General features: G+C 41.5%; 1 protein-coding gene across 1 annotated transcript in view; it reads left to right on the forward strand.

The window, feature by feature from the left end:
* The first annotated feature begins 2,232 nt into the window (after positions 1-2,232).
* The window catches only part of LOC112225108 (inactive dipeptidyl peptidase 10), a 150,666-nt gene continuing 129,051 nt past the window's right edge, over positions 2,233-23,847 (forward strand). Inside the window, exon 1 of the mRNA XM_024388761.2 lies at positions 2,233-2,645. Within this exon, the coding sequence (XP_024244529.1) occupies positions 2,577-2,645 (69 nt within the window). The 5' untranslated portion in view covers positions 2,233-2,576. The remainder of the gene's footprint in view (positions 2,646-23,847) is intronic.

Here is a 23,847-nt window from a genome sequence, read left to right on the forward strand (position 1 = left end):
TGTTTTGGATCATTGTCTTGTTGGAAGACAAATCTCCGTCCCAGTCTCAGGTCTTTTGCAGACTTCATCAGGTTTTCTTCCAGAATGGTCCTGTATTTGGCTCCATCCATCTTCCCATCAATTTTAACCATCTTCCCTGTCCCTGCTGAAGAAAAGCAGGCCCAAACCATGATGCTGCCACCACCATGTTTGACAGTGGGGATGGTGTGTTCAGGGTGATGGGCTGTGTTGCTTTTACGCCAAACATAACATTTTGCATTGTTGCCAAAAAGTTCAATTTTGGTTTCATCTGACCAGAGCACCTTCTTCCACATGTTTGGTGTGTCCCAGGTGGCTTGTGGCAAACTTTAAACAACACTTTTTATGGATATCTTTAAGAAATGGCTTTCTTCTTGCCACTCTTCCATGAAGGCCAGATTTGTGCAATATACGACTGATTGTTGTCCTATGGACAGAGTCTCCCACCTCAGCTGTAGATCTCTGCAGTTCATCCAGAGTGATCATGGGCCTCTTGGCTGCATCTCTGATCAGTCTTCTCCTTGTATGAGCTGAAAGTTTAGAGGGACGGCCAGGTCTTGGTAGATTTGCAGTGGTCTGATACTCCTTCCATTTCAATATTATCGCTTGCACAGTGCTCCTTGGGATGTTTAAAGCTTGGGAAATCTTTTTGTATCCAAATCCGGCTTTAAACTTCTTCACAACAGTATCTCGGACCTGCCTGGTGTGTTCCTTGTTCTTCATGATGCTCTCTGCGCTTTTAACGGACCTCTGAGACTATCACAGTGCAGGTGCATTTATACGGAGACTTGATTACACACAGGTGGATTGTATTTATCATCATTAGTCATTTAGGTCAACATTGGATCATTCAGAGATCCTCACTGAACTTCTGGAGAGAGTTTGCTGAGTTTGCTGCAGTTTGAAAGTAAAGGGGCTGAATAATTTTGCACAACCAATTTTTCAGTTTTTGATTTGTTAAAAAAGTTTGAAATATCCAATAAATGTCGTTCCACTTCATGATTGTGTCCCACTTGTTGTTGATTCTTCACAAAAAAATACAGTTTTATATCTTTATGTTTGAAGCCTGAAATGTGGCAAAAGGTCGCAAAGTTCAAGGGGGCCGAATACTTTCGCAAGGCACTGTAGATAGCCAATTCAAAACATAACTTGCAGCAGTTATCCCGCTTGTAACAATAGCTAACTATGCATTAATGTCGTTGTCGCCTTTCCACTGGCACTGTAGGAAACCTAAATAAATCTGCACCGTTGGAAAACTGGGATTCCCCTCTATTAAATAGAAGCCATGTAATTGCAACAATGTTTTAAAATTTCTAAGAATGGACTTATTGACAAATAACTAAGCATAGAGCATAGATGCCCCTGAAACATTTTAGCCTTATATATAAACATGTCTAGTTAGATACCTTGCTTTGAAGTATCCTACCTTATGCATGTGATCCCTGGTACATTGAATGAGTAAATCGTTGCCAACCATCCTCCAAGACAGCTACTGTGTGTGCAGGCTTTTGTTCAAGCCCTGGTCTAACCTCATTGTAGCCTAAACATCAGCTGCTCAGTGGGACCTTGATAGGCAGACTTGGGTGTTCCAGGGCCCGGATCAAAGGCCAAGCCTGCACACCCAGGAGTTCTCCAGATGGAGAATTGAACACATGTTGATGTGACTAACGGTGCAGTTCTACTTTGTGGGGGGTTAAATGTCTAAATAGGATCAGACACAGCAGCCTTCCAGTCTCAATAATGCTTACTTTTTCGTGAGGTTATAATAATAGTCATGGCAATTTGGTTAAAAGTCATGGAGAAGTCATCAAACACGTGTATGAATCCTTAACAGAGAATAATCAGAGGTTTCTATAGCATGTCATTTGTGAATGTCGGCGAACATAATATAATAGACCATCGTGGAAAAAGGCAGCTCCTGCACTTATTTTATCCCATGTCAAGCACGGAGCCTACCATCATCAACTGTACACATATCACGGGAAAACTAGAAGGATGTACAAGCTAATGCTTCGGCTATTAACGTTCTGAAATAGCAAAATATATGTAAATAATTTGCTCACTTGAGCTCTTTGGGTCGTCAGTCAATTTATATTATGTTAAACACGTAATCACCCCCACCCATTTTTACAGTGGGAACGCATCGGCATCAGATCCCTCCGTTGCCCCATCCTCTCCTCCCCCTCCCAGTTCCTCACCACAGCCTCACCCTGGATCACACAGACTTAGACGAGGACCGAGCAGTCAAGATCCCCTCGTTAGTCGCATGCAGATTGATAGAGGTGTATAAAGGCAGCCAGTATATTTTCTGTGTTTAGGCTACTTAATTCTGACGACTAAATATTTTGCTCTCTCTTGAACATAATGTGGAGAGACAAGTGTTCTCGGCAGACATTCGAAGACCTAGCATAATTCATTCGTGACGGACCCCATTGCTGCATGCCTCCTGTTTAAGATTCTGCCGTTTTGACTAATCCACGGGACAGTGGGATCCGACTACAGAGCATCTTTAGGATTCACAGCGAGTTGAGTCCAAGTTCTATTACCAGCAGTTTACCATGACAGCCACTAAGGAGGCGGCGCAGCCGAATCAGAGACAGAAGCCACCGCCAAAGGATGATGAGGAGGTGGGCTTGCCAGTCTATCTATTTGCCAGGATCTGTGGTTAGGCTATTGAAGAGTTAATGAGCTATTTCTATTTTATTATCATGTGTTCTCCATCAGTGTTACACAACTATGTGTCAAACCTATTTACTTTGTCTATTCTACAAGGTCAGTTCGGCTATATAATTACATAGTGCCCAAAATGTGATGAAGCAAATTAATGCCAGTTCTTGTGTGTGGCAGAGTGTGAGAAATAGGGGTCATTTAACATCTGAATAGGCCTACTATCTATATTTTAGAACATGGTATATTCAGGAATATATTTCGTAGTCTACAGGAGGGGAGTGAAGGGATGTCTTTCACTTAGATTGTGGTTTAACTGTTGGCTGTTAAACCACAATCTTTCCTATAGCTTTCTGTCCATGCGCTCCCAATCGTGCGAGAATATTAAAAGACATTAAGCTCTTGTGTTGCATTTATCGCTATTATATACATTAGTGGCTCTCTATGAAGAGTTTGTCAGCGGTAATGCCCGAGAGTAATTAGTGCTCTCCTGGGAATCGTGAAACTTGCACTGCCAGAGATAGATAGAGAGGGAGACCGCGCTGCGTGCGTGCTCGGCTCGGGCAAGATTGTAATTCAGCGGTTGCCTCCTGTCAGCCCGGTCAGTGCTATCCGGGTTCCGTGGGACGTCCCCACCCTAACCTAAACCTACCATTATCCTAACCCTTACCATAACCATAACCTTTACCTAACCCTAACTATTTTCTGTATTTTGGGCATGTAAACCACAATTATCCAGGAGGCAGGCCTGACGATGATTATTGTCAGTATGTTCATGCAGTACAAATATCTCTCAGAGATCATGTTCGGCATCTGCAATGTTTCTAGTTAAACATTTAAACGGGTGACATCAGTGTCTGGAGGAATTGTTGGAGCGTTGCAATTTAACAACTAGCGGCGGGTCGGTGCATCAACTCCAATGATTGATATTGCTTCCCTAAATGTTTAAATAACCCCCATGTGCAGTGTGGCACCCGGGAAAAAGATCTTCCAGACCATTTCTATCCATCTGCTGTGATGTGGGTGGTCTCATACTGTATATTGTATTGTCTGTGGCCACCAGAATCTCAATTGTAAATGTCAGTATTTGGTGTCACTTGTGGGGTCTTACGAGTTTAATAAGCACCATGGACAGCACCCACAAATACTGTACCACTTCAGGAATATATGTTTCAGAGGGGTTGGGTTGAATGCGGAAGACACATTTCAGTTGAATTCATTCAGTTGTACAACTGGCTAGGTATCCCCTTTACCTTTCCCTTTCCCTTCAAATCTAAGTCTCCAAAGCAATGCTCTTCTTGTGCTTATGATGTAGCTTGTATGTTCTTGTGATGAAGGACACACTGCAGTCTGAACAAAAACTCAACCACACTGTAATACATACCAACATCCTTTATTGTATCTCTGAAATGCTGTTTTGCTCTAACCTTGAAAACTTCTGCTTCGATTGAAGGATGTTGTGTCAGGGGTACCATTTTATTTACAGAGTTCAAATAGCATTTAATATGAGATGGGATTTTGATTGGAGGGTTTGCACTTTTGTGATGATTTAATTGGTTGCATTGCACCAGGCATGCTCAATCAAGAACCCCCTGCTTGAACCCAGGTCTGAGTAATTCATTCATGACAAACATGCAGTTAGCTATATGTCACAGGATTGTAGTGACACGCAATGCCACATAGGCTATTTATGTCAGAGACTTTATGAGGCTCTCACTGACTGCGCCTGACTCGCTGACAGCCCTAGCAGATCAACCATCCACAACATTTAATTAGTGCATTGAGAGATATACACATAGCGAAGATGCAAATAACTTTTATATAATCTAGTTCCAATTCACTGTCAACTTTCCCATTTCCCTTTTTCTTGTAATCATAACTGTTGCATGGGGATGGATAATATTTTGATAAAGTGTAAAAAAATAAATAATAATACATCTTTATAAGCCACAACAATCCTATACATTTGTTCAGGCTCTGTAGTCCAGCATTTTGGATTTGAAATGATACAATGACAAAGAAGTTAAAGTGTAAACTGTCAGCTATAATTTAAGGACATTTTTGTGTGAACCATTTAGAAATTACAGCACTTTTTGTACATAGTCCCCGCATTTTAGGAGACCAAACGTAAGGTAACAAGGTCAGATTGCACCTCTAACAGTTGGGGCAATGGCATGCATACAGATTAATATTGCACGTTTTTACAACCACGGGACTAGAGAGGAGAGGACAGGAGAGTGGAGTAGAGGAGGGTGGAGGATAAGGAGCGGAGAGTTGGACAGAAGAAAGGAGAGAGGGGAGGAGAAGAAGGTGATGTGGAGAGGAGCGGAGCGGGATACTGCCAAATGGTTTTCAACATAGCCATTGAGACTAGGCTGCCAACAGACCTGGGGAGATGCTACATTTCAAACAACATAATGTAGTTTACATGTAGTTAACACAGCCTCTCAAAGAAATCCACAATAATTGTGAAAGCAGGCCTCAGTGGTTCCTTATCCAATTATCAAAAAATGGAAGTACTAATGTAACAAGCCATTGACAAAGAAATCATTGTATGGTATGTTTACGCTGGGATCATTATCATTTGGTAACATGGATGAGCCTTATTTATAGATTAATCTTAACCATGCTCCCGGATTTAGATTTGGCAAATATAACACACATTTGGCATATGTTCTTAATATTTTCCTGTGGGAATAAAAGGGAATATGAGGGAGTCCGTAGAGAGTTCGGTCTAACCTCTGATTAGAGGCGGAGAGCAGGCCGAAAAAGCCCTGTTTGTCTGTGTGTTTGTTTCGGTGTCAGTGTGTTGTGTTGGGTCTGTGTTTTGTGTCTGTGTGCCTGGTGAATAAACAGCACGTCTCCGTTACCCTAATCCACTCAAAGGCTGTTTTTCAAGATTAACCACATCACAAGATCACTGGCTTCAGATAGAGTAAGATGGGGTTGTCTTGTGTGTCTATGGCCCTATGTCCTCTCAGATATCCAAAGGTGCATAGGGTGCATGGGTGGGTTTGGAATTGGTGCTTTGTTTTTCAGTAGTATCCAATGGGTCAATCAATACATGTATATGTTGTTATTTAGATGGGTGTTGGTGTAGACACATGGTTGTCTACTAATAATTCAATTACTTTTTTGTGTTCAGATGGGTTTCTTTTGGTGTGCCTAAAGGTTAAACCTATTTTAAAACATGTTGATGTGTCCATACGGGTCAGGTTTGTGTCCTATCTTGACATGGGTGCAAATGCCTAAAGATGTGCCTTGTATTACTGTAGCTTAGTATAGGGGGGGGGGGATATGTACCTTTCTCTCCCAACAACCTACATAAATCTCATTGGCAAATTTGACCTTTTAGATAGATATGTACACCTCTAACTTATAAGGTCATACTTTACAACCTTAAAGTTAGTCATTGGCACAGTAATTTTTTGCCTACTTACCGAGCTACAGTGAATTTAAAATAATTGCTTAGAGAGAGGTTGAAAATAAGAACCAAACTCCTGGAGCAGCAGACAGGGCTGAGGAACAAAAAGAGTAAATCAGTTGCATGAGCAGCCCTCTCAATCCAACTCCCACTGGCTTTGTCCTTCACTCTTGCTCCTCCGTTCTCCCTTAATTCGCCCCTCGCCGGTAATTTTATAGCTCAGTGGCTGCTGGATGCCCCAATGTCACCTATGTCTCCAAAAAAAAAAGAAAGTAAAGTGAGAGACTCTTAAAGTGCAGAGCCTGTGAGTTTGACTGGGCGTGTGATGACAATCTCCACTCAGACACATTCAGTTGTGTCTCAATGAGCTTACCCTGTGGATGGCTCCCCCATTACGATTTTCTTTTTCAATTTGATTTCCCTAGAATAGATGAAATACCTTTTTTTATTGGAGGGAAAGAGCTCAATTCTTATCCACGCTCTGAGCATAATTTGACAACGAATGTAGTCAGCTGTGTCTAATTGGCTTCAGTTAAATTTGATTGCAGGAGAGAAAAAGGCTTTAGCACATACCGTGTAATTTCAACCAAATCACATTTTAATTTGCGGTTGTGGATAATTCATTCAGATAGTAAAAGCTGATTAATATAATTACTCTATTGTCCTGCATACGCTTCTGCGGAGGTGGTCTGGGCTAATATTCAGACATTATATGGTCTAATACAGATGATTGCATCCTGTGAATGGCTATGGCCCAATTTGACTCGATGTCGCTACAAAACATTCTCTGTCCTATGCACGTCATTGACTCAGTCCGTCTTTTTACCAACACCAATATCGATATCAAAATACACAAAAAACTATACAAGGAGGAATTGTTTTGGAATTAAATGATTGAGGGCTCGTATCTATTTTATATCTTGTTTGCTTTATAAACAATAAACATCACTTGGCATAGGAGATAAGAGAGAGAAGGAGTAGACATTCATAACAGATAATATGAACGCCATTGAGTGCAAACGTGTCATAGATTTTATTTCGGACTAGACACTTGACTTCAGCGCTAGACAATGACTATCACATGAAGCATCAAACATTGGTCATTAGAGCTCCGATAAACAAACAAGGAACCAAATAGGGCACCTATTCATTTGTGAATAGCACAGCTGCAACTCTCCATATCTACTGTGCTCAGCCACTCACATGAAAGAAAAACAGACTCATAGATTGAGCTGTCTAAATGTTGAGAATTTAGTTCCATCAGGGCCCACTCATGTTTCCCTGTGTGTGTCATGGGCATGCTGGGTAGTGTAGTTTATACATTAGAGCCCCACTGTGGAGTACAGACAAGAATTCCAACAGTGGGTGAATGGCCTGTGGAGGCGATCAATGTCCATTTTCGGAGTAGCTTCAACTTTAACCTCAGTCAAAAACTTGCACTTCGTACAAAGCTGCTGTGGATCGAATGTCTTGCTCGCTTATTGGAACGTGTTGTCTGTTCTTTGGTCCAAAAAAGTGTTCTGTTTATCCACTTCTCTTTGAGGCTTTAACTGTTGAAAGCATTTGTAAGGCATATACTTGCATTTGAGCAGGGTTCTGTGTTCTTGTGGCCAGTCATGTATGGACACCCAAGGTGTATATCACAGTAAATATGTGACAGGGTAATGTTGTGCTGTATGTTGTGTGGTGGTTTGCGTTGTGTTGTGATCATTGGTAAATGTTCAATTATCAGGGTACTGGTGGGTCTTGGGTACAGATGGATCAGATGCATGTCATTACAGAAATAACTAACACCTTCACAGCTTAAGGTGTTGTACTGTCTACTTTGAAGAATAAACACTCTACAAAGAATTACATATAGTTGAGCCATAGTCTTCCAACTGTCATAGTTCTATAGACAAATCAGGAATCAGTAAACATTGAATTGGCTTTAGCAGATACTTTCGGTACATACAGTGACTTCAGAAAGTATTCACACCTCTTTACTTATTCCACATTTTGCTGCCAACTTTTGAAGAAAGCTTAGAGTGAGATTTGCTATGTCAATTTCATTGCCCACTGGCACAACCCCTAGATGGGAAATGTTACTGTTTAAGGCTAATTTCCTACAATTCCATGCATTTTGACATGGCTTAGGCATATGACCAGGGTGGAAATAAAATAAAATAAAAACCACAGGTCACGTGTATTCAGAATGCTTTGAACATTAAATGAACACTCACAATTCAACAATTTTGTGACATCGAGATTTTTTTTTAGATTGCAGTCTCCTTGTCCATAGACTGCTTTCGAGGTAAAAACACAAACATTTTGTAATTTGGGTGGACTATCTCTTTAAAATAGATCTGGAAGAAAATCCTGCTTGCTCTCCAAGAGGGTTGGCCACCCCTGAAGTGCTGGGTGTTTGAAAATGTTCTTGTTATAACAATTCATTTCTCAATATCAATATTCAGTTGGTTTATGCCTACTAGTTGAAGATCCTTGTCATCCTCTTGCTCTACATAGACAAAATGTGATGTTTTTATGAGTTGTGAGTTCCCCTATCATCTCTGCCTAGCATGTGCACAGTACTAACACTTATTTTGATTCCTGGAGTATTTAATATCCAATGTTTATTCAAGACTGTCCATGAATGGCTGCAAAATTACATAGCCTCATGTAATTCCTTTTCAAAGACAAGTAGGTATATCCGATTTCAAATATGTGATTAACTGGCAAAATTGGGAAGAAGTGGAATAATAAAATAAGTGTAGGGAGTAACCATAGTGTTCTTGCTGACAAGCAAATATTTACCATATATTAATCAGGGTGGTAGGTAGCCTAGTGGTAAGAGCATTGGACTCATAACCAAAAGGTTGCAAGATCAAATCCCTGAGCTGACAAGGTAAAAATATCTGTCGTTCTGCTCCTGAAAAAGGCCATCTTTGAAAAAAAAAAAATTTTCTTAACTGATTTGCCTAGGTAAATACAATTTTAGCCCATTGTTAAAGAATGAGAATTGTTCCACTGATCAGACTGAAACATACCGTAGGTCTATCTACTGCCTTTTCGTTGTCACAGCCTAAACGGCAATCACCAAACGAAGGAACTAATGCATGTGTGGATTAAATCCACTTTAGTACATGCTGCCAAAAGGCATTCTGCAATAGGGACGGGAGTAATCTCTACCTCGTTTTGTTGACAAGATTGTACATAAAACAGCGCTACCATGCTACTGTTTTCAGAGGTTTATAAACTCAGCAGAGAATGTTCTCTCTCTCCATTCAGCTCCACTCTACTTTTGAGGGGTGTTTCTTTAAAACATGCATCAAATCCCCTTGATCCCTTACATATGCTTCAATGTGCCACTGTTCACAGTGCTGTGGCAAGACAGGACAATGATAAAGGTTCAGCTCGTGATGTTAAATTGCAGGTGCAGATGCTCCGATTTCAAAATGATTTGGAGCAGTCGAAAAGTTAACGCGCTGACTATACAATAGACTAATTAGACAAATATAAGCAGTGCTTTTCAATGCGTGAGATATGAGGTGTGCGGTGAGAATGTGAGGTCAAATGCATCTGTCTCATGACCAATACGTGAGAGTTGGCAGCTCTGTTACAGCCTGAATTTAACATGGATTATGTTGATATTTTGTGTCAATGATCTACACACAATACCACATAATGTCAAAGTGGAATTTTGTTAGTAGAACATTTCTGAAATGAGTAAAACGAAAATGTAATCAGTCAGTAAGTGTTCAACACCTTTGTTATGGCAAGCCTAAACAAGTTCAGGAGTAAAAATGTGCTTAACAAATCGCATAATAAGTTGCATGGACTCACTCCATGTTCAATAATAATGGTTAACATGATTTTTGAATGACTAACCCACCTCTGTAACCCACATATGCAATTATCTGTAAGGTCCCTCAACCAAGTAATACATTTCAAGCACAGATTCAACCACAAAGACCAGGTAGGTTTTTCAATGCCTTTCAAAGAAAGGCACTGATTGGTAGATTTGTACAAAAAAAAAAAAAAAAAAAAAAACACGGTGAAAAACCCTTTGAGCATGGAAAAGTTATTAATGATACTTTGCATGGTGTAATCAATACACCCAGTCGCTACAAAGATACAGGCGTTTTTCCCAACTCAGTTGCCGGAGAGGAAGGAAACTGCTCAGGGATTTCACCATGAGGCCAATGGTGATTTTAAAACAGTTTCAGAGTTTAATGGTTGTGATATGAGAAACTGAGGATGTATCAACAACATTGTAGTTACTCCACAATACTATCCTGAATGACATAGTGAGAAGAAGAAAGCCAGAATAAAAAATGCATCCTGTTTGCAACAAGGCACATAAGTAATACTGCAAAATAATGTACCAAAGAAATTCACTTTTTGTCCTGAATACAAAGCATTATGTATTTTCACACATGGTGGTGGCTGCATCATGTTATGGTTACGCTTGTCATCGGCAAGGACAAGGGAGTTTTTTAGGATAAAAATAAATGGAATACAGCTATAAGCACAGAAAAAAAATCCTGGAGGATACCCTGGTTCAGTCTTCCAACAGACACTGGGAGATTTTGTCACCTTTCAGCAGGACAATAACCTAAAACACAAGACCAAATCTACACTGGAGTTGCTTACCAAGATGAATGGCTTAGTTACAGTTTTTACTTAAATCGGCTTGAAAATCTAGGGTAATAATTGAAAATGGCTGTTTAGCTTTGATCAACAAACTACTTGACAGAGCTTGAATCATTTGTAAAATAATAATCCAGGTGTGAAAGCTCTTAAAAACTTACACAAAAAGACTTGTGCTTCTACAAAGTATTGACTCAGGGGTATGAATACTTATGTAAATGAGGTATTTCTGTTAATAATTTGCCCTAAAAATGCTAAAATGTCTAAAAACTTGTTTTCACTTTTTCATGATGGAGTATTGTGTATAGATGGGTGAGAGATTAAAAAAAAACAATTTAATCGGTTTTGAATTCAGGCTGTAACACAACAAAATGTGGAATAAATCAAGGGTATGAATACTTTCTGAAGGCACTGTATAATGCAAAAATAAGTAAGTTGGCCATTGTTATCTTTCCGTGACTTTTTGGATTCTGTCTTACAAAAGTTATTATCCCCTCCTTATGACTGTTTTATGAATGCATCATGACTGGTTGCTTCAGGTAAAAGTGTGAACCAAATCCCAAGTCCCTTTGCCAAACAAATATTGACATTTCATATTTGATTGGTGTGATTAAAGCATGTAGAGCATGTAGAGTCTACAAAGCATATATTGTCTATAATGATAAAGGGTATAGTATATGTGTTATGATTTCTTCAGATATGTTCAGCATGCTCTTGGGTAGATTTGGTCCTTAGGCATGCTCAGACAAACACAGATACACAAAACGCAAAACAGCTCAACATTGACTAGAATTTTAAAAAGCTATGATCCCGTATTGATGTCACCTGTTAGAAGACAGGTTAAAGAAGGATTTTATGCCTTGAGAGAATTGAGACATGGATTGTGTAAGTGTGCCAAGTGAACGGACATGACAAAAGATTTAAGTGCCTTTGAATAGGGTATTGTAGTAGGTGCCAGGCGCACAGGTTTGAGTGTGTCAAAAACTTCAACGCTGCTGGGGTTTTCATTCTCAACAGTTTCCTGTGTGTATCAAGAATAGTCTACTACCCAAAGGACATCCTGCCAACTTGACAAAACTGTGGGAAGCATTGGAGTCAACATGGGCCAGCATCCCTGTGGAATGCTTTTGACACCTTGTTGAGTCCATTGCCCTGACGAATTGAGGCTGTTCTAAGGGGAAAAGGGGTTGCAACTCAATATTGGGAAGATGTTCCTAATGTTTTGTACACTCAGTGTATACTTCCATAATTTTTTTTAACTGATACCGGGCTACCTTCAGATTAGTCTTGTGAGGCTTGTGCGCGTCCTAGAGCAAAATGGAGAACACCATTGAATTTGTGAGGCTAAACATATTAATTTGTAGCCCAAATTAAAAAGACAGATTTTTGGGATGTCTCCTGGTTATACAAACACTGCTGTAGCTGTGGTGGATTGAGATGCAGCCCAAAAGCTTGTGACCTTTTTGGTACGTCAGAACAGTGGCATGTATTCATGGATGCCAAGGGAAACCAGGCTTCCTCAAAAATGGGTCCAATAAAAACATACAAATTCTAGAACAATTTATCTTTAGTCAATCTGTGTTTTCATAATTTTCCTTAAATACGTAAGTGGCTGAATCGATCTCATCAGATAAGTCCTCAGAGCGAGGGAAACAGCACCCCTCTGTCCAGTATGTGAAGCCCATGCATCTGAGGCTGTTTGGACAAAAAGACTATGACATGTTTCAACTGTAGCATTAATTAATGCCAGTGAGCATTTTGCCAATCAGCGTTGAGTTTAGATTTGGCCTCACACAAATCAAATCACATCAAAAGCAAAACACTTGCCTGTTCCTGGTCTGCTTGTGTTGTTGTCCTGCAGTAGCTAGCTAGCTAGATCTGCAATTTCCTAAATTGTGGATTCAGATATGGATTTGGACTTGTGGGTAGCCTAGCGATTAGAGAGTTGGGCTTGCAACCACAAGGTTGCTGGTTCAAAGAGCCGACAAGGTGAAATATTTGTCAATGTGCTCTCGAGCAAGGCATTTAAAGGAAAATTCCACACAAAACCATTAGATCATTGTTGATATAGTTCCAAAATGTTTTGCTTGTCAGCACTCAAGTTTTCAAGATATGTAACTTTCAAAATACAGAAATCATACCAATCATACCGAAATCATACCAAATGAAACAAATACCAAACTATTTTTAGGTGGAGTTTTCCTTTAATCCTAATTTTCTCCAGGGGTGCCGTGTTGCTATGGCTGACTCTGTAAAGCAACACATTTCACTGCACCTATCAGGTGTACAGAATGTGACAATAAAATATATATATATTTTTTTAACTTAATTGTCCATGGAGGCCAATGATTATAATTACAATTCTGATGTAACCATAAATTCATACGTTTTGCCACTGGCCTGAGACGATTGAAGTAACCTAGATGTAGTAGGCTCACGTTAACTAGCTAGCTAACTTAGCTGGTTCATTGTTGCTCTAAGCTAGCAAGCAAGCTAGCAGCCATGTAGCCTAGGCTAGGACAACAAAAACTAAAAGCTAGTACTATTGTGTGACGGAGTCATAGACCATTTTGCCAACATGAAAGAGAGGAGGATGACATTGGTGTTCAACTAGTCTACAGGTAGAGTGAGTCAACATGTTTTTTCTACTTGCGCACACGCACGGACACACAAACCGAAATCAGTACCATGGAGAGCAACATGATATTTAGCAACGTTGATTGGACTAAAATGTTTCAGGTATCTTTAAATTTGTTTTCACTCTATTACACTAAGCATATATAGCCTAGTTGATTTGATGATGTTTAAGTTGAAATCATGCTCTAATAATAGAGGAAGTGCTCCTGTTTTCTTTGTGATGGTTTCTCTTCATGGTTCTAAATCAGTAGTTGTTTAGTAAACTATCAGCTTGGTCTCATAGACTAGAATCAACATACTAAAAGAAAATCCATATGTTACGTTTGGTATGGGTACAGAAGACAGAAGGTTACTTAAGGCAAAAACAAAAGAAGGGTGCTTGGTCAGGGTGGATGAATGGGCGTGAAGGTTGCATGTTTGAATCTCATCACAGACAACTTTACCATTTTTGCTAATTAGCAACTTTGAAACTACTTACTATGTTAGCTAACCCTAACATTAACCCTAGCCTAGCTAATGTAAGCTAACTAGCTAACGTTAACGTTAGCCACCTTGCTATTGTTTGCCACAACATATTGGAATTCGTAACATGTCACACTGTACGTATTGAAAATTCGTGCCGTTATACGAATTGTAATTCGTAACATATCATACGAAATGGATGATGGAAATCCACAAATTAATACATACCATACCAAACTTTAAATTATTGACACTACCCATCCCTTAAGCGGGATAATTGTCATCAGCAACCGCTGAATAGCATAGCGCCACAGTCAAATAATATGACTAAAAATATTAATATTCATGAAATCACAAGTGCAATATTGCAAAACACAGCTTAGCCTTTTGTTAATCCACCTGTCGTCTCAGATTTTGAAATTATGCTTTACAGCGAAAGCAATCCAAGCGTTTATGTAAGTTTATCGATCGCATGACAAAACATTAAGTACACTTAGTATCAGGTAGCTTGGTCACGAAAATCAGAAAAGCAATCAAATTAATCGTTTACCTTTGATGATCTTCGGATGTTTTCACTCACGAGACTCCCATTTACACAACATATGTTCCTTTTGTTCCATAAAGATTATTTTTAAATCCAAAATACCTCCGTTTGTTTGTCGCGTTATGTTCAGAAATCCACAGGAAAGAGCGGTCACGACAATGCAGACAAAAATTCCAAATAATATCCATAATGTCCACAGAAACATGTCAAACGTTTTTTTTATAATCAATCCTCGGGTTGTTTTTAAAATATATATTCGATAATAATATATCAACCGGGAGTGTAGGTTTTTCAATAGGACAGGGAGAAACAATGGCCGCTTTACTCTGTTGCGCAAAACTCACTCTGAAAGCCCCCACCTATCCACTTATGCAATGTGATATTTCTCGCTCATTTTTCAAATAAAAGCCTGAAATTATGTCTAAAGACTGTTGACACATTAGGGAAGCCACGGAAAAAGGAATCTGGTTGATATCCCTTTAAATGGAGGATAGGCATGCATAGGAACAGAATAAATAAATAAGAGGCTAACTCCTTTGTCTGATTGGATTTTCCTCAGGTTTTCGCCTGCAATATCAGTTCTGTTATAGTCACAGACAATATTCTGACAGTTTTGGAAACTTTAGAGTGTTTTCTATAATCATATGCATATTCTAGTTTCTGGGGCTGAGAAATAGGCAGTTCCAAATGGGTACGTTTTATAGCCTAAAATGAAAATACTGCCCCCTACACGCAAAAGGTTAACAGATGGTATCATACCTATTTGATGTGTTCTGGATTTTAGTTTACTATGTTACGTCTACCCTTGAGTCCAGGTTGCAGATGTCAGAAACATTAAATTGCTTGACCATGCTGTAGGTCAGGGGTCTGCATCAGGCTGATCATACAGAGCCAAAACTGTCTCGTGAGTGATTTTGTTTTGTCCCCCCAAAGTTTTACTTTATTTTTACAATTTTCTACATTGTAGAATAATAGTGAACACATCAAAACTATGAAATAACACATATGGATTTCTTGGGGGGGGTGGCACAGGGAGAGTGTGGCAGAGTCAGGAGTCAGACCTGAGCCAGCACCCCATGTTTATCGTAAGGAGCCAAGGAGGAAACCAGAACCAGAGCCGGTGTTGGAGGTGAGCGAAGCAGAGACTGTGAAGGAGTTAATGGGGAAATTGGAGGAGAGAGTTATGAGGGAGTTGCGGTGTTGGTGCATTAGGCACGGAATTCGCCCGACGGAGCGTGTCGGGGATTTGATGGCACCTGGGTCAGCGCCCCATACTCGTCCTGAGGTGCGTGTTAGTCGGCTGGTGAAGATTGTGCCAGCCTCACGCACCAGGCCTCCTGTGCACCTCCCTAGCCTTGCACGTCCTGTGCCAGCCCTGCTCTCAAGATCTCCAGTACGCCTTCACGGTCCGGTCCATCCTGTGCCACCTCCACACACCAGCCCTCCGGTGGCAGCTCCCCGCACCAGGCTTCCTGTGCGTGTCCTCGGCCCAGTACCACCAGTGCCAGCACCACGCACCAGGCCTTCAGTGCGCTTCGCCTGTCCAGCGATGCCAGACCCTTCCTCCTCTCCAGCGCTGCCGGAGTCTCCTGCCTGTTTAGCGCTGCCAGAGCCTTCCTCCTCTACAGCACTGCTGGAGTCTCCTGCCTGTTTAGCACTACCAGAGCCTTCCTCCTCTACAGTGCTGCTGGAGTCTCCTGCCTGTTCAGCGCTGCCAGAGCTGCCAGTCTGCATGGAGCAGCCAGAGCTGCCAGTCTGCATGGAGCAGCCAGAGCTGCCAGTCTGCATGGAGCAGCCAGAGCTGCCAGTTTGCATGGAGCAGCCAGAGCTGCCAGTTTGCATGGAGCAGCCAGAGCTGCCAGTTTGCATGGAGCAGCCAGAGCTGCCAGTTTGCATGGAGCAGCCAGAGCTGCCAGTTTGCATGGAGTAGCCAGAGCTGCCAGTCTGCATGGAGCTGCCAGTCTGCATGGAGCTGCCAGTCTGCATGGAGCTGCCAGAGCTGCCAGTCTGCATGGAGCAGCCAGAGCCGCCAGTCAGCCAGGATCCGCCAGTCAGCCAGGATCTTCCAGATCCGCCATTCAGCAAGGATCCGCCAGTCAGCCAGGATCTGCCGGAACCGCCAGTCAGCCAGGATCTGCCAGAACCACCAGCCAGCCAGGATCTGCCAGAGCCAACTACCTGCCTGAGCTTCCCGTCAGTCCCGAGCTTCCCCTCAGTCCCGAGCTTCCCCTCAGTCCCGAGCTACCCCTCAGTCCCGAGCTGCCCCTCAGTCCAGTGGGGTCCAAGGTCGGCGGCGAGGGTCGCCAATCAAAGGACGCGATGCAGGTGGACTAAGACTTTGTTGGAGTGGGGTCCACGTCCCGCGCCGGAGCCGCCACCGTGGACAGACGCCCACCCGGGCCCGCCCCTATGGGTTTAGGTGTGCGACCTTGGGGGGGGGTGGGGGGGGTCTGTCATGCCCTGGTCTAAGTATTTTGTGTTTTCTTTATTATTTTGGTCAGGCTAGGGTGTGACATGGGTTTATTATGTGGTGTGTTTAGTCTTGTTTTTTTTTGTAGGTATTGGGATTGTGGTATAGTGGGGTTTTCTAGAAAAGTCTATGGTTGCCTGAAGTGGTTCTCAATCAGAGGCAGGTGTTTATCGTTGTCTCTGATTGGGAACCATATTTAGGCAGCCATATTCTTTGAGTGTTTCGTGGGTGATTGTTCCTGTCTCTGTGTTTGTTTGCACCAGATAGGCTGTTTAGGTTTTCGTGTTACGTTTCTTGTTTTGTATTGTTCGTGTTTATTTAGATTATTAAACGTGAATCTAAGTAACCACGCTGCGTTTTGGTCCGATCCCTGCTATACCTCCTCGTCAGAGGAGGAGATAGAAGAAAACCGTAACACTTGCACAATTGGTGGCTGACTAAATACTTTTTTGCCCCACTGTATGTGTCTTCACTCTTCTACATTAATATGGATGCTAACATGATTACAGCCATTCCTGAATGATTCATGAATAATGATGAGTGAGAAAGTTACAGATGCTTAGATATCATACCCTTCCCCCAAATAAAATGCTAACCTTCCCTTTTATTGTGATGGTGAGAAGTTTGCATGTCTTGGAGGTATCATGCAGTATTTGTGCATCTGTAACTTTCTCACTCATCATTATTCACGATTAATTCAGGACTATCCGTAATCATGGTAGCATCCACATTAATGTAGAAGTGTTTAGAAACATATTATATTCTTATTTACAACAGAAGTGACTCCAAAATGACAAAATACATTATTTACCATTCATTTTTATTGGACAAACTATTTTCTGAAACAACCAAAACAAACAGCAAATACACCCAACATATTTGTGGAGTCACAAGCTTGATAATAATTGAATGCTAGGAATATGGGTCCAAATACTAAACTTTTGACTACTTTAAATCACATAAGTGAATTTATCCCAACACTTTTGGTCCCCTAAAATGGTGGACTAAGTACAAAAAGTGCTGTAATTTCTAAACAGTTCATACAATAAGGATGACAATACCCTAAAATTGAAGCGGATAGTCTGCACTTTAACCTCATAGTCATTGTATACAGAACCAACACTGCAAAAGATGTGTCACTCTCCCAACAGTGGTAGGCTTGATTACCAACAACGACGAGACGGCCTACAGGGAGGAGGTGAGGGCCCTCGGAGTGTGGTGTCAGGAAAATAACCTCACACTCAACGTCAACAAAACTAAGGAGATGATTGTGGACTTCAGGAAACAGCAGAGGGAACACCCCCCCATCCACATCGATGGAACAGTAGTGGAGAGGGTAGCAAGTTTTAAGTTCCTCGGCATACACATCACAGATAAACTGAATTGGTCCACTCACACAGACAGCATCGTGAGGAAGGCGCAGCAGCGCCTCTTCAACCTCAGGAGGCTGAAGAAATTCGGCTTGTCACCAAAAGCACTCACAAACTTCTACAGATGCACAATCGAGAGCATCCTGGCGGGCTGTATCACCGCCTGGTATGGCAACTGCACCGCCCTCAACCGTAAGGCTCTCCAGAGGGTAGTGAGGTCTGCACAACGCATCACCGGGGGCAAACTACCTGCCCTCCAGGACACCTACACCACCCGATGCTACAGGAAGGCCATAAAGATCATCAAGGACATCAACCACCCGAGCCACTGCCTGTTCACCCCGCTGTCATCCAGAAGGCGAGGTCAGTACAGGTGCATCAAAGCTGGGACCGAGAGACTGAAAAACAGCTTCTATCTCAAGGCCATCAGACTGTTAAACAGCCACCACTAACATTGAGTGGCTACTGCCAACACACTGTCAATGACACTGACTCTACTCCAGCCACTTTAATCATGGGAATTGATGGGAAATGATGTAAATATATCACTAGCCACTTTAAACAATGCTACCTTATATAATGTTACTTACCCTACATTGTTCATCTCATATGCATACGTTGATACTGTACTCTATATCATCGACTGCATCCTTATGTAATACATGTATCACTAGCCACTTTAACTATGCCACTTGGTTTACATACTTATCTCATATGTATATACTGTACTCGATATCATCTACTGTATCTTGCCTATGCTGCTCTGTACCATCACTCATTCATATATCCTTATGTACATATTCTTTATCCCCTTACACTGTGTATAAGACAGTAGTTTTTTTTGGAATTGTTAGTTAGATTACTTGCCCGTTATTACTGCATTGTCGGAACTAGAAGCACAAGCATTTCGCTACACTCGCATTAACATCTGCTAACCATGTGTATGTGACAAATAAAATTTGATTTGATTTGAATACTTTTGGAGCTCACTGTAACTAAAAGGGATATTTTATGTGTACCTACAAAACATCTCAACCCTAACTCCCCATAGACATGTGCTTCTTCTCCATTGAGTTTCTTCTCTGAGACATAGATAAATGAAGGCTCTGGATGCATCCCAAATGGCACCCTATTGCCTACACATTGCACTACTTTTGACCTATAGGCCCTGGTCAAAATTAGTGCACTATAAAGAGAATAGGGTGCCTTTTGGAACACAACCTTTGTCTGATTGCTTATTGCCAGAGCTGTCAGATATTTATTTATGGTTTTCAGTGTCTCCCTGCAACACAGACTGCACACTCCGATGTGGAGTAACATAGCACATTTGGAAGATGAATGACATTCTATGACAGAAAATCAAAGGGCAAAAAAATTGGCTTCTGAAAAATGGTGTGGGCAGCCATATTAGTTTTATGACTCTGTTGTTTTATTTGGACTGTAAATCGAAACGGAAACTCTGTCTAGACTGGTGAAAGTAAAGAAAGTTAGACTTGCAGTGCTTCTAGATGGCAACATGCTTGTTTGGTTGGGCTCTACTGTTTAGCAGTCCTTTGCCTATAGGCTATTGCCTGTGGATATGTCTGTGTATTTTATTTTACCTTTATTTAACTAGGCAAGTCAGTTAAGAACAAATTCTTATTTACCATGACGACCTATCCCGGCCAAACCCTAACACGGATGGCGCCGCCCTATGGCACGCCCAATCACGGCCGGTTGTGATACAGCCTGGAATCGAAACAGGGTCTATAGTGACACCTCTAGCACTGAGATGCAATGCCTTAGACCGCTGCGCCACTCGGGAGCAATGTGTACAGTAGGTGTGATAACAATTTACTTGAAGTGTTATTTATGACACAACCATAATAGGGTCATAAGCATATTGTAAAGTGGCATAACTCTTCAAGTAAAGGCATGTGTCACTGAATGTGTGTTGGGGCAACTGTGATTCCAATGACTTCAGCCATGAAGCTCTGAATGACTTCAGCTGTGAAGCTCTGAATACAATATATGAGCTGCAGTAGAACGGTCATGGGGGATGTCTCCCCACTATATGTGTGTGGGGGTGGGGGGGTGGGGGGGGGGGGGTGGGGGGTGCTCTAAGTGAAACACACCCAGGCATTTTTTTTTCCTGGAGGCTAGGCATTTGTCAGGGCCCTGCCACGGTTTCCTAATCCCCATAATGGTAATGGAGAGACACGTCGGGCCAGAACTCTCATGACTCTATCTTTGCTCATAATTGAGTTAATAAATTAAGGATGATGATTCCAAAACTGCTAAGTAGGAAATTGTAGAAAGAGAAAGAGATAGAGTGAGGTGAAGAAAAAAAGCTCATGCATGGAGGGCTTTGACAATTTAGAGCTGCTGTCAACATTCAAGGACATGGCAGCCTTTTTTGTGGAATTAATGAAATGAGCGTCGGCCTAACCTCTGATAATAGATCAGCCTCCTGGGCCCTTTGGGGGTCGTAATTGATACAACACTTTGGTCCCAGAACGAAGGGGTGCCCCTTGGCATTCAAATATGGACAGCCGAAAACTGCACTCTCCATAGCTGTTAGAGAGGTGCTTGAGCATTTGAACATTTTCCAGAGCAGGAGAAATATGATGGTTTAGTTTACAATTACCGTGTGAAACCTCCAAGATACACATTTAATAAATAGACACTGAACACCTCCTCTGGAAGATGGAGCAGAAATGTCTAAAAATTGTTTTGATACAGCGACCTGGGTCTAACTGGCCATTTTTCTACTTCACCCCATCTAGCCAATCACATCTTAGAAGTGGGTCGGCGGCCAGTAATCCCCTCCCTGTACCTGCAGGCTTTTGTGGGCAATTGAAGCCAGGAAAGCTAGTGGTTTGGATGATGTGGAGAGAGGATCTTAATGTTGCTACCTTATCAGAACTAGCAGATGTGGATGGAGGAGAACCTTTTTAAGACCACTGAGGCAGAACCCTGACAGTGCCACAGCCTCTTACCCCACCAGTGCATGGCTATTAACTTAGGCGGCCATCTTGACCCGATGACCAGTGTTCTTTCTCCATGTTAACCTGTGAAATTTTAAATGCAAACAGTGTTGTGTTTCTGTCTTGTCGAATAGAGGTAATGACACACGCTGATACTGTACAGCTGGTAAAAGGCTGCTTGTTTGTGCCAGGGAGTTGCTACAGTAGTCATGAAGTTGGAGTGTGAAAGAGAGACTCCGAGAAAGGATTTAATGCAGTGGAGAACAACTACCCCCTCTCATTGAAGGAAATTCAAGGCAGACCGTGGTACTGCAGGCATTGTTAGCTGAAAACAGGATCCTTCATTATAGTGAATGGAAAAAATGGCAATCCTCATGGTTAATTTTTGATCAAATAAAAACATGTTTTGAAGAAATTCATGGAACCAATTATTTATTCTTATACAACAGATGTATGTCCTTGAACCAATTATTTAAAAATCTCACACAGAACGATAATAACGATAATTTAGCCTGCAGTACCTGGGTCGGCATTCAACTAGTTAATCAATGAGAGGGGGCAGCACTGAGCTAGCCAGCAACATCACTTCCTGGTGTAGTTCAAACTGCGCATGTTATGGGGTTTTCTCGCGTGGGCAAAAGTCTGTCCTCCATCCTTTCTCCCCCGTGACCCGTAAACCACTAAGTGGTTGAGTGGTCGAGGAGTGTGTCAGTTTGTTAGTAGGCAAACGGAAGAGTTTCCTTCCCTCCTAAAAAAAAATTGTCCAATTTTATTTGTCACATGCTTCATAGACAACAGGTGTAGACAGAGTGAAATGTTTACTTACAGGTACATTTCCAACAATGCAGAGTAAAGATAAGATACAAATTAGGAATAAATACACAGTGAATAACATAAAAATAACATGGCTTTATATAGGGAGTACCAGTACTGAGTTGATGTGCAGGGGTACGAGGTAATTGAGGTAGGTAACAGGATAGATAATAGACAGTAGCAGCAGCGTATGTGGTGAGTGTGAAAGCGTGTATGGTGTCAGTATGCATGTGTGTGCATATTATGTGTGTGTGGGTGTGCATGTGAGTTAAATAAAGGTTCAAACATTTTTTTAAAGTATTTGTGCGTTGAAGTGTCAGTGTGTATGTATGAGTGTGTGGGTAGAGTCCAGTGGGTGTGCATAAAGTATGTGCAAGAGAGTTAGTGCAAAAAAGGGTCAATGCAGGTAGTTCAGGTAGCCATTTGATTACATTTTAGCTGTCTTGTTTAGAAGTCTTATGGCTTAGGGGTAGAAGATGTTCAGGGTCCCGTTGGTGCATTGGTACCGCTTGCCGTGAATTAGCAGAGAGAACAGTCTGTGGATTGAGTGGATGGAGTCTTTGACAATTATTTGGGCCTTCTTCTCACACCGCCTGGTATAGAGGTCCTGGATGGCAGGGAGCTCGGCCCCAGTGATGTGCTGGGCCGTTCACATTAACCTCTGTAGCGCCTTGCGGTCGGATTCCAAACACTTGTTTAAACCAAGCGATGATGAAGCCAGTTAAGCCGCTCTTGATGGTGCAGCTGTATAACCTTTTGAGGATCTGAGGGCCCATGTCAAATCTTTTCAGCCTCCTGGGAGGCAGGAGGTGAAAGGAGGCAGGAAGTGAGCAAATCTAATTGATTAAAGGCCAGCGTCTCCATTAGACGCCATCTTAGCCAACATAATTTTCAAATCAAGTTTGATTTATTTGATATATTAGTTTGATTTATTTGATATATTTGATATATACAGTCATTGGTTTAATGAAAACAATTCAACCATGCAAATTCCCCTCTTGAAATGCAAATAATGAAGTATTAACTTGCATTTTTCATAAAGTCTCTTCATGCCATTTACTCTGAGCTCCTCCATGCAACTTATAAACCCCTCCCTACCTCAGAGTTGAATATAAACACAAAATGCCATAATGTTGGTCGTGTTATTCATTGAGCCCCACCACACAGCTTAGATTAAGCCCTATCATGCAGCTCATTTTGAGCCTCGCCATGGAGCTGGTTATCAATGCAGCTCAAGGTGACATGCTGAAACATCGTGGCTAGCACATTGACTATTATACAGCTGAATGAGTAACTTTTGTGAGTGTATTATTTACTACTTTGTGTTATTCTACTATTACAGATTTATAATCTTAATTTGATCATCCTGTTGTCGCAGGAAATGCAAACTTGTGGTGTGTAAAAGGTTTAAAAAGTCTCCTAAAGTTGGTTATTTCCACTTCAAAATTTCTAATTTGATTTGCCCGAACATAAAATGTATCAACCCATGCAAAAATGTCAATTCATTATTTCCACAAATAATTCACCATTTATGTTGCGGCAGGATTATTTTCCTGCTTTGAGAAACTGGTCAAATTGAGATCCTTCACGTGTACCTAGTGCATGAGTAAACATTTACTCTGCTGTCATTGACATGGTCACAATCATTGACATTGTTATTGTGACACAAGGACCAGCACTTAATCCTAACAGACTGTACTGTTTTAGTATTGTGTTTTTCTTCTTAGGCTGTTTACATCGTATCGTAGGGATCAACCCATGCTAACTCATGCTGCTTCCTATTGTGTCCCTGCTTCAAAATGGATGTGTATGGCATGCACAATGGAATTGGATTTGGCTTTCAATTT

The sequence above is a fragment of the Oncorhynchus tshawytscha genome, linkage group LG26, assembly GCF_018296145.1.
Source record: "Oncorhynchus tshawytscha isolate Ot180627B linkage group LG26, Otsh_v2.0, whole genome shotgun sequence".
Lineage (NCBI taxonomy): Eukaryota > Metazoa > Chordata > Actinopteri > Salmoniformes > Salmonidae > Oncorhynchus > Oncorhynchus tshawytscha.